At 45.8% G+C, this 15279-nt stretch overlaps 1 protein-coding gene and 1 long non-coding RNA gene across 5 annotated transcripts in view; one reads left to right on the top strand and one right to left on the bottom strand.

The window, feature by feature from the left end:
• LOC147729685 (uncharacterized) overlaps nucleotides 1-6801 on the top strand; it is a 79308-nt gene extending 72507 nt beyond the window's left edge. Inside the window, exon 3 of the long non-coding RNA XR_015308341.1 lies at nucleotides 5576-6801. This is a non-coding gene — a long non-coding RNA (uncharacterized LOC147729685). The remainder of the gene's footprint in view (nucleotides 1-5575) is intronic.
• A 6606-nt stretch (nucleotides 6802-13407) lies between these two features.
• SH2B2 (SH2B adaptor protein 2) overlaps nucleotides 13408-15279 on the bottom strand; it is a 493931-nt gene continuing 492059 nt past the window's right edge. For all 4 annotated transcript variants that reach the window (XM_086954571.1, XM_086954573.1, XM_086954574.1 and 1 more), the window contains one exon: nucleotides 13408-14678. In XM_086954571.1, coding sequence (XP_086810697.1) covers nucleotides 14383-14678 — 296 coding nt within the window. In that variant the 3' untranslated portion in view covers nucleotides 13408-14382. The remainder of the gene's footprint in view (nucleotides 14679-15279) is intronic.

Here is a 15279-nt window from a genome sequence, read left to right as displayed (position 1 = left end):
TATTCCGCATCTAGGCACCCCTGCCCTCTGTGCCCCCCGCTCCCCGCCGCTGCTCCCCCGCGGCCCGCCACCTACTTTCCTTCTGTACCCCCCCTGCCACTGCCCATTGGCCAGCCCGCTCCCGCCTCCCAGCTGCTCCGCCCTCCCACTTTGCCTCTTATGGAGGCCGCGCGGCGCCCGTGGAGCGGACGCGCGTGCCGCTGGCGCACCGATGGCGCGCCAAAGGCAAGCCCGCCCGCGCCCAGCACCTGGACCCCGCCGGAGCCAGCCCACCCGGACATATGACGCGACCACCCTCCACGCACTCAACACCGGCCGACAGCCAGCCTGCTACCAAGCCACCCGAGACGCACCTATGTACAGAGATCTGGGCCTAAATCCATCGTTTTTTTGCACTCCACACCACCCCAGTTCAGACATGGTCATATGCCAATTAGCCTTGATCCTGTGCCTCATGGGAACAGTCCAGCCCGAACTGCCAAACCAGGTCTTTCCTGGACGGAAATCAAGCATCCTAGGACCGGTTTCTGGCTATCAGCCGTCTTTAGCCAGGATAGCTGGACTCCAGTGGTGTGGAGAGCATAGGACTCACGTCTGAGCATACCCATCCCACTCGGGGTGACAAATGCAAAAACAACAGTTGATGGACAGAATGCAGAACAATGTCATACATTCACCCCAGTACAGAGATCTGGGCCTAAATCCATCGTTTTTTTGTTGCACTCCACACCACCCCAGTTCAGACATGGCCAGATGCAAATCAGCCTTGACCCTGTGCCTCATGGGAACAGTCCAGCCCGAACTCTAACGGAGACATGGCTCACCCAAGACTCAGTGGCAGAGCCTTGGTTGGCTCTTCCTCAAGGCTATGTGTTAGAGACCATCAATAGAGGAGGGGGGGGGGACGGTGGGACGGTATTGCAGAGGTAGTTAAGGAGGTTTACACTTTCAGTCTGTGTAAGGGGACTGTCAAAGTGCCTCATTTAAAATCAGGCTGAACCACAATTTTACATTATCTGGCCTCCTAATTTATAGGTCCCCCTGTCCCTCGAGTTTGTTTAGTGAAGAACTACTGAGTAAAGTGGAACGATTTGCTAGTAAGGCGGCAAATTTTACCATCTTAGGGGATCTCAATCTCCATCTTGAGAAAGGTGGGAAAGCTGAGATTGTCAGCTTCTTGGCCGACTTAGAGGCCTTCCAGCTGACGCAGCATGTTCGAGGAGACACACGTGGCTGGACATTCATTTGATCCTATTTTCTCCAATTTTAGTCCTATAAAAATCTACCCGCCGGTCCCGCAGGCTTGGACTGACCACTTCTTGGTTTCGTTTTCACTGCTGTTGCAGGGTAAAGCTGATTTGATCTGCCCAGCCCAAGTTCTCAAATGCCCCTGGCACAAGTTAGACTTGGATCTTTTTTCTGCCTGCCTGTCTAAGTATAGGCCTCAGCTACCGCCAGATGTGGAGGAAGCAAATTTGTGTTTTCAAGAATGGCTGTCGTTTGGCCTGGATAGCTGTATCCCGGTTTAACGGGCCATCTAATCCGTGGTTTAATGACTCGCTAACTCTTACAAAGAAGGGCTGCAAGCAGCTTGAGAGTGCCTGGAGACGCTCTCATGACGCGGCAGCAAAGTTAGAATATCGGGTGGCTGTCAAGCAGTACCACAAGTGCATTCGGAGAGCACGAGCAGAGTTTGTGGCCAATAAAATTCTGGCCAGCTCTAATCCTGCGAAGACAATCTTCTCTCTGCTCAAAAGCGTGAAGAGTGCGGTGGTACTAGGGTTTCTCCCATTTCCTCTAACCATCAGTGTGACGAGTTGGCGCGGTACTTTGTCAACAAAGTAGAGCAGATATACCTGGGACTACCAAAGGCAGCTTGCCTATGGAGGGGGAGGCACCAGGGGTGGGGGACTCCTTGGGGGTTAACAGCTTGTCAATTATTCCCTCCCTTGGCACCCACGGAATTTGACGCCCTTTGTTTAAAAAATAAATCAGGCTCTCCGGGCGACCCTTTGACACCTGCCCACTTTCGCCAATTTAATTCCCTGATCCCTCCTGTGAGCTTAGATCTGGCCAGTTTGTCTTTGATGTCAGGATCTGTACCTAGGGCGTGAAAACATGCTAAAGTCTTCCCATTCCCTAAAGAATCGTCCCTGGACCCTGCCGAACATGGCAACTACCGACCTATCTCCCAGCTGCCTTTTTTTGGCAAAGATGGTGGAATCACACATGAATTCTATTCTGTCCAAATTCATCGAGCAGAATGCTATCCTTGATCCATCACAGCATGGTTTTCAATCTCGGCATAGTACTGAGTCCGCGTTACTGGTAGTGTCGGAAGCAATTCAGGGTAGCCTGGATGTTGGGGACTCTGCGGCCTTGGTCCTTTTGAACTTAAGTGCTGCGTTAGATACCGTCTTCCATGAGATACTTCGCATCCCTGATCCCAATTTCCTGAAGGCGTTTGAGGTCTTGGACTGAAGGGGAGGTCCTTCCAAGTTTCAGTACCACCTTTTCACTCACAGGAGTTTGCTATGCATCAGGGGGTGCTGCAGGGCTCAGTATTGAGCCCACTATTGTTTAACATCTATGTTAGTCCCCTGGCAGAGGTGGCAAAGGGGGTTGTCCTTGGTGTTGTATGCCAAAGACACCCAATTGGTGATCGCTTTCTCGAAGAAATACGATACCAATTTGGGTAAGTTCAAAGAGGATCTCCTTGCAGTCTCAGACTGGATGGTGGCAAACTGTTTACAGTTGAATGCCAGTAAATCGGAGATTTTGCTGTTCAGGAAGGACCGGCAGCTATGGTCCGAGCAGTGCTGGCTGGATCGTCTCAAACCTGCCCCATTCCTTAAGGAGGTTGTGAAGAATTTGGGCGTGTGGTTTGACAACAGCTTGACCTTTGACAAACAATCCACTGCCGTCGTAGGTGTCTGCTTCGGGCTTCTGCGAGGCCTGAAACCTTTGCTTGGTTTCTTCCCTCCCAAGGTGCGCCAGACCATTGTCCAGGTGTCAATTCTGTGCAGATTGGTCTATGAAAATTCCCTCTACTTGGGCGCCAACAAGGCCAGCATCAAGCGCCTGCAGAGGGTCCAGAATGCGCCAGCCCGGATTCTGGTTGCGCCGCCAAGACCTGGCTCAGTGGAGCACGTGCTCCCCAAATTCCATTGATTGCCTGTCAAACAGCGCATTCAGTTCAGTTCAAGGCACTGTGCATATCACATAAGATCTTGGCTCGCCAGACACCATAATGGCTATCTAATTTATTGGCGCTCTATGCACCTGGGCGTCCGTTGGGATCTGCTGAAAACACAGTTGATCTGTACCCCTCGATTCTGGAGTACTAGGGCCAGGGGGCGTTCATTCCGCTGTCTGGCGGCGAAACTTTGGAACTCGCTCCCGGCTCCTATTAGAGCTACTCCGAATCATCTGGCGTTTCGAAAAGCCTTAAAGACCTGGCTCTTCACTACTTTTGCTGTCTAACACTCTGTTGCACTTTCAGGCTCTTTCTTTGGTCTCTGGTTGCGCTGGGACGCAGCCGGCACATTACAAATCCGAAATAAATAAATCAACCAGGGAAGAAAAGTGACAAAAATATTGTTAGCTACAGATGTGGTAGTCTCAACCATGTAGCATCATTCCAACACTGTCCTGCTATTGGTAAATACTGCATTAAATGTGGAAGAGTTGGTCATTTTGCTAGGGGATGAAATGATAAAAAGGGTACTTAACAGAGGGAAAGTGTCTCCCACGTGAACTAATGAAGTCTCGTGTGTGAGGTGTGACCAAGATTGGGAATCCACAAAGGAAACTGGAATTGTTGTATCTGTTGATCATATGTGTATTAACGAAAGTGAAGTCTTGAAACTGCCTAAATGTGCTGTTCACTTTTTAGACCAAGAGTTAGAACGTATGGCTGACTCAGGGTCACCATGGTCAATCAATACTGAAAACTATTTTAATGAGAAATGTGGTGGATCCTTGACACATTGGGATTTGTGTCCCTTGGATGTCATACCTCAAAGCTATGATAGTTCCATTATCGATCTCATTGGTTATGTAGCTTCCGATGTCTCTTTCAAAGAGAGGACAGCTTTCATCAAATTGTATGTGGTGAAGAAAGGGGTTAATGTATTGAGTAGGAGAGACCAGTGGAAATTGGGAATAATACTTAAACCTCGTAGCAAAGAAACTGTTTTGATAATCAAAGATAACACTAGTGGGAAAGTGATTGAAGATGAATTTTCCAAAGTTTTTTCTGAAAAGTTGGGAAAACTTAAAGGTTGTACCCATTTGATCAAGTTTAAACAAGGAGCATGTCCAGTTAGTCAAAGGCTTAGGAATGTTCCTATAAATGTGAGAGGAGTTAGGTGGTGTCCTAAAGGAGATATTAATGGGAGGTGTTCTTGAAGAAGTAGAATCGTCAGAATGGGTTTCTCCAATTGTTTTAGCACGGAAACCAGATAAATCTATGAGTTTATGCATTGATCTCAGTGTTAAATGCTAATATTTTGGTAGACTGTCATCCTTTACCGAACATTATTGAAGTAGTGAGTATGCTTGGAGGTGCCACCATCTTTTATACACTTGATCTTCGTTTTGCATACCATCAGATAAAACTGGCAGTAGAATCACATCATATGACTGCTTTGATCACTCCTCAGGGCCTGTATCAGTTTAAAAGGATGCCTTTTGGTCTCGCATCTGCAGCTTCTGTCTGCCAAAGGTCTAGGTGTCACTTGTTCAAAGGCATGGAGTCTTACGTCAAATGTTTTCAAGATGATATTCTTATATTCTCTGGTGATAAGACGGTACATTCTGACCATCTAAGAAAAGTGTGTGACGTTCTGAGAGAACATGGATTAACTCTCAAGAGGAATAAATGCAAGTTGTATCGAGACTCAGTGGAATACCTAGGACACAGGTTATCTAAAGGTGTGGTACCCAAAAAATCCCTTGTCGAAGCTCTCCTTAATGCCCCTGATCCAGAGTCAAAAGATAAACTGCTCTCCTTTTCAGGTCTTTGCGAGTACTACAGTAAATTTATTAACAACTTTGCTTCCAAGATGGAACCTTTGAGAGAACTTACAAGGAAGAACGTAGAATTTATCTGGGAAGAACGACAGCAACAAGCCTTTGAGAGTATCAAGGCTGAGATGGTGACAGCTCCGACTTTAAAACCGTAGTGTATAAATAAGATGTGCATAGTTTCAGTAGATGCAAGTTTGTATGGTTTGGGAGAGGTCTCGTCACAACGAGCTGGGTAAGAAGAGTGGAAGCATTTGTTTTCCAAACCCTTAATGAGACCCTTAATGAGACAGGGAGACACTATGCGGTTATTGAGAGAGAGTTATTAGCCTGTGTGTGGGAGGTGGAGCATTTCCACAACTATGTTTGGGGAGCTTGTTTTATTTTGAGAGCAGGCTGCAAGCCACTTGTAGCCACTTTGTTTCCTGTGGGTGATCAAAAAGCTACAGGTCGCATAGCACGTTTTTATGTCTAGCTTGCAAGAGTACCATTTTATGGTATAATATATACCAGGGAAAATTAATGTAACATCTGATTGTCTTTTCAGGTTGCCTCGTAATTTAAATGAAGAAAGGGACGATGAAGAGATTGTGGCCAGTATTGAGGAAGAGAGGCCTCTTAAGAGTGACATTTCTGCAGATTTTTTTCCTTTTTGCAAAATTTCTGGTGAAATGGAGGGGGATCTGGTAGTCAGGCAAAATAAAAGGATACCATCTAAATCTCTTTGTGATGGCATTTTGTCTGTGGCTCATGAAGGGAATGGCGTCCATGAAGAGAATGGTCAGAACTGTGTTTTGGTGGCCTGGTATGGACAGATTTGTGGACAGTATTGTAAGGGAATGCCTCGATTGTGCTAGCAGTGAAAAGATGCGTAAGTGTCACCCCGCTCCTTTAATTTCTGTGGAGTGACCCGATTTTCTGCTGCAAAAATGTTGGTTTTGACATTTCAGGAGTGTTTTACTTTTTACCTCGTGATTGCAGATTTGATTTGGTGATGATTATCACTCTAAGTGGCCTGAAATCAAACTTTTACCTCAAGTTAATACCTCTAATGTGATTGAGTTTTTCAAGGACGTTTTTGCCAGAGAGGGTTATCCGGTACTGATCATTACGCATAATGGCATACAGATGAAATCTCAAGATATAGAAGATTTTCTTAAGTATTTTAACATCACTACTGCTTTATACGAACCTTAAGGCAATGGTCAAGTCAAGAGATACAATAGAGTCTTGAAACAGGATATTCTGTGGGCACGCAGTTTTGGTGCAGGGTGGAAAGACAAGTTGAGAGAAGTTATGGATGTAACGCATAATGCCTCACAGTACCACTGCAGTTAGTCATTTCAAATTGTTGAAAGGAAGGGAGCCCATTTCCAAGTTGTGCCCATGGTGGTTTAAAAAGAAGAGAAATGTAAGTCCCTGTGTTAAGAACAAAGAGGATGTGGCCCTGAGAGTGGAAAAGAAACAATTAGATGCAAACACTATTATGACATTAGAATGATTGTGAAACAACCTCATTTTGTTGTTGGAAATGGGTCAGACTCAGTGTACAAAAGCAGGGGCCGTGTTAAAAAAAATGGGAAAAAGTGTGGGCGCCCTGGCGAAAGTACAAAGGGTTGGGCGTAGGTGAATAGACGGTTGCTGAATGGTCAAACATGTTCCTATATTCCCTCATGAACATACTGCTATGGATCTTCTGTGTTCGATACACTATGTAGTAATGGAAATGGTCTTTTTGCACTGTATGGTCTCTCTAGCTGAGTTAATAAAAAGTTTGAGAAAAAAAATGAGAAAAAAAGAGAATGGTTCAGAATACGTAAACCAGGTATTTTGCTAAAAGGAGAGGCCAAGTTTGGAAGACCTATCAAGGTTATAAAAGTTAATCGCAACAGCATTGTCACCCAAGATAAGGTATGGAATGTCAGAAGAGTGGATACAAATTTGGGTGTCTGTTCTTAAATCTTTTGTTAAGGAAGGAAAATGTGTTCCATTGTATACTGTTCTCCTTTGTCCCTTTAAGTTTTTGTATATATTTTATTCTGGCACCTGCCAGGTCTTTGTATGTGTTCTAAACAGAACTAGAACCAGGTCATTGAGGATCTAGTGGTTGGACGTCTAGCTTCTTTTATGACATTCATGCAGTCTGGAGGAAGGTTAAGATATCCAAATTCTCGGATTTCAGGAGTCCGTCGCAAGGTTGAGCTGAGCTGGGTCCAGGTGCCTGATCTCTCCACGGTTTTGTGTTAAAAGGCGGGGAGACAGGTATAGTTTTTGGTATGGTACTACAGACAGTTGTAGCAGTGTGGTGTACCACGGCTGTCTGGCCCACGTTGGAGCAACTAGGATGAGGGTCAGAGAATGCTGCTGTAGTTTGCGTACTACTAGTGGCATGAGTGGTAGAGGTGGAAAAGCGTACGCAAATCTGTTTGACTAGTTCATCCATATCGCATTGCCTTTGGACAGTGGGTGTGGATAACTGGCGGCGAAGCTTAGGCATTTGGCGTTTTTGTGGGTGGCAAAGAGATCTGAGGTTGTCCCCACATCTGAAAGAATGGTTGAGGAACTTGCGGATGAAGTTCCCACTAGTGGGTCTGATGTGTCTGACGACTTAACAGATCTGCTATGGTATTTTGTACTCCTGGAACATGCTGGGCTAGGAGGAATATGATTTGAGGTATAGCCCACCGCCATATGTTTTGTTCTAGTTGAGAGAGTTGTTCCGCCCTGTTTTTGTATGTAAAACATGGCTGTCATGTTGTCCGTGCAGACTAACACAGCTTTGTTTGTTACTTGCTTTTGGAAAGCTTTCAGTGCTAGTAATATAGCTAATAACTTCAGGTGATTGATATGGAGTACTTTTGTTGTGGTGTCCACCTGCCTTGCATGGTGTGTTGCTGTAGGTGGGTTACCTAGCCGGAGAGCGAGGTGTCCACTGTCAAGACTATTTGAGGAACTGGCTCCAGAAACGGTCGCCCTTTGGAAAGGTTTTTGGTGTTCCACCACTGCAGAGAGCGATGAGTCCGACCGTCTAAAAACACTAGGTCTGTTAATTGACCTTGAGCCTGGTTCCATTGACACGATAAGCACTCTTGAAGAGGAGGCATTTGAAGACTTGCAAGGGGCACAATGAAAATGCAAGAGGCCATCATCCCTATGAGCTGCATGAAAACTCGTGCTGGAACGGAGTGTTGTGGCTGAAACTTTGTGAAGAGTTTCATGCTGGCTATCCTTACTGGAGTTGGATAAGCTAGCGCTGTTCAGGTGTTTATTGTGGCACCAAGGTACTATTGTACTTTGGATGGTTGGAGATGAGACTTGGTGTGGTTTATTGTGAACCCCAAGTTTTGGAACAGTTGGATCATGGCATGAGTGTGTTCCACACACTGGTTGTATGAGCTGGCTTTTATGAGCCAGTCGTCGAGGTATGGGAAGACGTGGATATGCTGTCTTAGTAAATGTGCTGCCACTACTGCTAGGCACTTGGTGAATACCCTTGGTTCGGTTGTGACTCCAAATGGGAGAAATTTGAATTGATAGTGCTGCCTGTCTATTACAAATCTGAGATACTTCCTGTGAGCTTTGTGAATGGGAATGTAGAAGTATGCGTCCTTGAGATCTAGAGTAGCAAGGAAGTAGTTTTGTAACAGGAGAGGAAGGACTTGTTGGAGTGTGACCATGTGAAAATAGTCTGACTGTATGTATATGTTTAGAGGTCTGAGGTCTACAATAGGCCTTAGAGAGCCGTCCTTCTTTGGGATAGTAAAGTATAGGGAGTAAACTCCCTTGTTTTGTTGGTGCAGAGGAACTGGTTCTATTGCACTTTTTTCTAGCAAGGTTATTACTTCTTGCCTTAGCATTGATAGATGCTCTTGTGACATTGGACGCTGTTTGGATGGTATGTTTGGGCGGGTAGATGTTCGTTCTAGACAGTAACCTGATTGAATAATTTGTTGCACCCACCTGTCTGATGTGATGGTGGTCCAGGCAAGAAGGAATTGTTGTAGTCTTCCCCCCCACAGGAGTGGAATGGTGGGGGGGAAAGTGGAGGAAAGTCATTGGGTAGGGGTGGAGGCAGAGCGGGAGTTGTTGGTTTTGCCTCTGCTCTTGTTGTTCTTACCCCTGTAACCCCTTCTTTGGTAGCCCTTAGTGAATGCGGATTGGCTAGGGGTCTTATAGGAAGTGGAGGGGCTATTGGAGGCGTCGCCTCTTGTGTTGCTTCTATATGATGAGCGACGAAAAGAACGTCTGGGAGCTTGCATTTGCAAGGCTCCCATAGATTTAGCTGTGTCAGTGTCTTTTTTTCATTTTCTCTAAAGGTACATCGACATTAGGGCCAAATAGGTGTTTCTCATCAAATGACTGTCAGGCTTTCCAAATCCCAGTTCCTCAGGGCTGTGTGATGCTCAATGGGGTCCACCTCTGAATTGACCCAAGTCTGGGTTGCAATCAAGCACAGACTTTTGGGAGCAATTGAGCGGGGGAAAAAGAAAGGAAGGGAACTGCGGGGAAGGAGACCAGTAAGGGCTACAAGAACATACAATCAAGATCCTGACCAATAAGGTTCTTTTCTTTTAATACCCCTATTACCCTCTCTTTCTTTATACCAGCCGCTCCTACCTGTAAAAGAAAATAACTGCTCCTTAATCCTAGTAGAAGAGGGAATGAGAGCTACGATATCATCCAAACCTGCTCTCTCTCTTTCTCTTCAAAGTAACATTATTAAGAAGAACAAATGTGTGGATTTCCTTGTACTCAGCAAAACCAACTAACTGTCATAGTAACACAATCCTGGATCAAAGAAGGAATAGACATGGCGTCACATTCAATCATGCAAAAGTTCCATTTAGATGTGGCAAATTTGTGTGCTTAATGCCCTCTTAAGCAAATACATGTTCTAACTAGATCTGGCAAAGTTGTGTGCTTAATGCCCTCTTAAACACACCTCATGTTCATCAGATTAATCACATTCCAATTTCTTTAAAAATGTAAACTAATTTCAGAAGCTGATTCGCGGGTGCCTCAACCTCCCTACATGAAACCAGTCAGGGGTTTCTCCAACAGGGAGATTGAGCTGCCCAAGCGCCACTAAGTGAGCACTGTCTCCTCAGCAAGAGTACGCGATAAGAGCGTCTCATTCAACAGAGAAGTAACGTTAAAGCCTCCACGATACCTGTACTCTGAGGGAGGCGGCAGCAAGGATCGACTCCGTCCTTCTTTATCACCGGACCGGGAAACGCCCAAAACAGCGGTGTTGCCCACACGCAACAGGGAATTATCGGAGGCTTTCCTCATTCCTCTGCCAGCTTTATCCTACTTGAGGCGCGACTGCGGGCTGCGCGTTACGCGCTACCACCAGGGATCATGGGAAATTTAGTATTTCCCTGTCTTGCTCCCTTCCATTTCTCACGCAGCTAGCATGACAACCGGCATCGATCCCAGACAGGCTGACTGAGGATGGAATTTTGCACTTCAGGTTTGAAACCTGAAATACATAGTCAGGCATGCCTACGCAGAAGTACTCTAGTATTAATTGCCCTTGAGGCAGTATCTGCAGCATTTAGGGCGCAACAAATGGAAGTATTGGTGATATTTGTACCTTCCTGTACGAGTTCATTGGGCCTGTTTTTATATTTATCTGGTAGATGCTGCATTATGGATTCTAATTCGTCATAATGTGCCCTGTCATATCTTGCCAACAGCGCTTGAGTATTGGCAATGCGCCATATGTTAGCTGCTTGTGACACTGTGCGCTTACCGGAGGCATCAAGAAGTTTAGATTCCTTATATGGTGGTGAGGCATCACCTGATGTTTGTGTATTAGCACGTTTACGTGCATTAGATCTTACTAAGGAATCTAGTGGTGCTGGACCTCTAATGTAAACTGGATCTGTAGGGGCAGCTTTGTATTTCTTCTCAATGCGAGGGTTGAGGACACAAGTCCCGACAGGATCTTTAAATACCTCTGTTGCATGCTTAATAACCCCTGTAAGCATTGGGAAAATGGCAGTCGACCTTTGTGCAGTGTCAAAAGTGTCCATTAAGAAGTCTTCCTCTACAGTATCTTTGTGCAAGTCAACCTCATGGTACTGGGCAGCTCTATGGACTAATAGGTTGAAACCTATAGTGTCCTCTGGTGGGGAAGGCCTGGAAGGATATACATCGTCTTGAGGGACGTAAGGCACATCAGGGGTGTTATAATCATCCCATGGATTAGGTGACTGAGGGGGGACTATTGGTCCCTACTGGGTTATGTGCACCCCCACCTGTATCAGAGTCTGTATCTACATCATCATCTGGATTAGTGGATGGTGTAGGCAAATTATGTGGTGGAGGAGGAATAGTATGGGGAGGTGGTGGAGAAGGAACCCTTAATGGAGAGGTTGCAATGTCTCTTTTCTTCTTTGGATGAGGAGGAGTTGCAGGCGCCTTTAGTGGTCTCTTCTTCAAGCTCAGAGCTAGTTGGCCAGTCTTAGGATCCTTTACAAGAGTCCTTTGAGTAGGATCTGGTGTAAAAAGCTCTTCTGTGTAGGGCAGATCCTTCGGCGTCAAAGTTTTCGGTTCCGTAGGTTTTTTCTGCACAGACTCAGTAGCTGGTCTAGGGTCCTTTGGCTTAGAACTATGACCTTTCGAAATGTCTTTAACCGGAACCTGTTTTTTCGGTTCCGGGTGTTTTTTCTGCTCCGAAGCATGGGAGTCGTGACCTTTAGGCAGTTTTTTATTCAGCTCAGAGTGCGGTTTTGGCATCGATGAGCCGGTGCCAGTCTTCGGCACGGAGTAATTGGGTGTCGGAGCAGCGTTCGGCGTGGCTGAGGAAGATTGCATCTTCTTCGGTGTTGGTATGGGATCGACACTGGGAATAGGCTGACTTGAGCCGAAGCCGCCTGAAGGCTTAGTAGGCTTCTTTGCCGGGCCCGAAGGTAGGGCGTGGGAAGCAGTCTCTCGGAGTGCACCCGGGTCCGAAGGTGAGGGTGTGACCCAAGCCTTTTTTGAGAGTGTTGAGGAAGGGTTGGGGTCGACGTTCTTACTTCCGACCCGTTGAGCTGGAGTGATGTCTTCGAGGTCTGAGTCTTCGGCATCAGAGGAGCTGGCACTTTCTTCGGCCCACTGGTGTTCTGGCACGTCGACGCCCTCTTCAAAGATGTCGTTGGGGATTGAAGCTGACGAGCAAGCCATGGTTCTTCAAACTAGTCGGTCCCAAATATTTTTCTTGGAGCGGAAGGAGGCACAAGCGGAACAGTCTTTGGCCTCGTGCTCCGGTGAGAGGCAAAGGTTGCACACCTCATGTAGATCCGTGTGGGGAAACTTCGACCCACATTGAAGACACCTCTTGAATGGCGTCCTTTTCATGAGCCAGAGAGTAAGGCCCAGGCAGGCCCGAAGGCCTTCGTCGACGACCGGAATCGAAGACTTTGAAGTGGTGAAGAATTGCGTCGATGGGGAGCGCGATCAAAACAATACAGTCGAACTGGGTGAGGATTGCGCGCCAAAGGAAATTCGGTTCCAAACCAGAGCGCAGGAAACGCATCTGAACCCGATGGCGGAAAAAAACATCCTGCGGATGGAGCCGATGCCCATGCGCAATGTGGTCCAAAGGAGGAATCACCTATCTCGTGACTTCCAAAGAACTTTTCAGGACAAAAACAAACTTCCAACATCCGGGCCCAACACTAGGTGGCGATCTATGCACAGTGTGTAATCTGCAGCTCATATGACTCGATTTCTTTAGGAAAATGAGAAGCAAGAATACATGCTGACAGGAAAACCATCAGGAAAAGCCACAAAGGAATAATAAGAAGACAGTAAGAACACGGTTGACTGGGTATTTAGCAGAAGACTTCCGTTCTCTTACTGTATAAAATGCTGCAATTTATCAGATTGTTTTACTTTCACTTGTGTCATGAAGAGTTATTAAATCAGCACATATCATATGACAAAAACAGCCCTGAAGGAAGGCTTGTTAACTTTTCAATGGTGAGCACAAAATGTAAATCTCACAGCCATTACCTCCTTCTCCGTCTTTCTTGCCACAGTAATGACATAATTAGCTTTAGCCTCCCATAGAAACTCCAAAAGTTAAAGTCAGCATACCAGCCTCCCATCCCTCCAATATGGCTGACTCAGTCATCCACCAATGACATAAAAGGAACGTCTCCCTCACAATACATCCTGTAACCAAAGCACAAGAAAGATGTAGCACCACATAAAAACAGGGCAGGGAGGGATGGGAAACTATACTGTGGTGAGCAAGACTAGGATTCGGAGTAATGAAGATTACTGGTGAGCAACAGGAGCATTATTTTCATTCTTAATACTGTTCACCAAAAATAGGTTCCACAACGTACTGATCCTTCTAAACAAAAATAAACGTCAACACAGATGTTCCTTTCTTTTTTTTTAATGAAATACCAGAGCGCTTGGTAATTTGCTGCCCCGGTTAACAGTTTGTAGTACCAGTTTGTAGTGACTCCCTGATCTTTGGTAGTAAGAGAACCTCTAAGGTGCACTCCTTTTTCTGTAGGTAAGATGGTATCAGGGTTTGCAGAAAATCATCCATGGCATCAGTAGTGCGTTGAACTCACTGCCCCTAGGACAGCCGCTGAGTTAAAGAAAATTACCAGAGAACTGAACAACGCAATGAGGTTAAAAACAGAACTCTTGTTCGTACAAATATCTGCTTTTTGGCAAGTGGGCCGGCGGCTATCAGCTAACACAAGCCAACAAACAGGAACACACCTGACAGTGCCAGGTTGTTAACCATTCCTCAGACCTAAACTACAGGCTGCCTAACAGGTACCATACCTTTCTGGCATAACACAGCCTCAAAGTTCCACCAGGACCCTAAACCATGCAGCAGGAATCCTACACCACAAAAAACAGGTCTCTAATGCTACAGTATAATAAAAAGGTCTAAAAATACGGATTAGGTATTTTACAAGTTCAAAACCATTTTGTTTATAATAAATAACGAGCAAAAAAAACAGACGTTTTACTTCGGACCTCATACTAGACTGCTAATGGTTACGGCCTCCCTGAAAATGTTTTACTCGTTTCTCTGAGTAGTTAATGGAACCTAGTCCTGGGCATAGCATGAGCAGCACTACCAGCAAGGAGTTGCAGTCTGAATGTCTGCTCTGCAGTAGGCATCTTTCTACAGGCACTGGTGACAGAGCAACGTGTGGCAGGATCTTATACAGACTCCCAGCAGAACATCTTCAGGACAGTTGGGCACCATGAAAAAGAAACCCCTTTGGGCCAAGGGGGCAGGAGCCAATCTGCTTCTAACTACTTGAACTGCAACACAGGAGTGGCAGGTCTGTCAGTTAAAGATCTGCATCAGTTCCAACGGCCGTCTCGTCAATAGAATGAATACTGGTTCTCCACTGCGCGGGTCCGGTTGCGCGACCCCTCGCTCTCGTGGTAGTCTTCTGTGGTTATGACAGGTGGTTCCAGCAGGTGCTCCGAACTGCTGCTGCGCACGCTCAGGCTCCCATCTACTCTATGGTAGAGCGGCTGTACAGCAGGTGCACTCGCCTCAGAAGGAGATGCAGGTATTACACTACCTGGGCCAAAACTTGCAAAGTAGTGTTGAGAAGGGAGGTCAGTCCGGCAGCTAGGCAGTGGAGGAGCAGCCATCTGCAAAGGGCCCTCATCTGTAAAATAACAAGGAAAGGAATATTATGTGAGCACAAAGGTAAATACAAAAATGAATCCATAAAGATATTGCATGCATAAGTAAGAAACGTGTCTGCATTTTCTTCTCCTCAAACATATTATACTAAGCAGTTTACTATTTTACCAATAGAAATTAGTTAGTTTATGCCTTTCTCTATAAACATTGGAAGTCAAACACATTTAATTCTCAGGGGGAATATAAAAAAGGTATCATCCAGACTAATTAGAGAATTGTTCCTTGGCATTCACCTGAAAGGTTATTTCAACCCCATTCCATTCCTATCCTATCACCTTGTCAACCACATCATAACTTCAACTGCAATTATTGAGACATACCAGCACTGCAACATTCAAGGTAAATTTAATTTAGTATTTGGGTTAGACTAAAGTGTTGTATATTGATTCTTCTTGTAATATGGCTGTCAGTAGTCATTAGCCCTTCCTTAGTGTTTTCACCTTCTCAGCTTCCCAAAATATCTATGAGTGTTTTAACTTGTGCCAGAGTGTTCTACCTGTGTCAGTTGATGGTCTGGTCAGCTGCCGAGGTGTGTACTCAGCTGTGTCCTACAATAAATCTAC

The sequence above is a fragment of the Lissotriton vulgaris genome, chromosome 2_1 (genome assembly GCF_964263255.1).
Source record: "Lissotriton vulgaris chromosome 2_1, aLisVul1.2, whole genome shotgun sequence".
Taxonomy (NCBI): domain Eukaryota; kingdom Metazoa; phylum Chordata; class Amphibia; order Caudata; family Salamandridae; genus Lissotriton; species Lissotriton vulgaris.
Note: the sequence above shows the minus strand (reverse complement) of the source record. Positions and strands in the feature narration are given on the sequence as shown.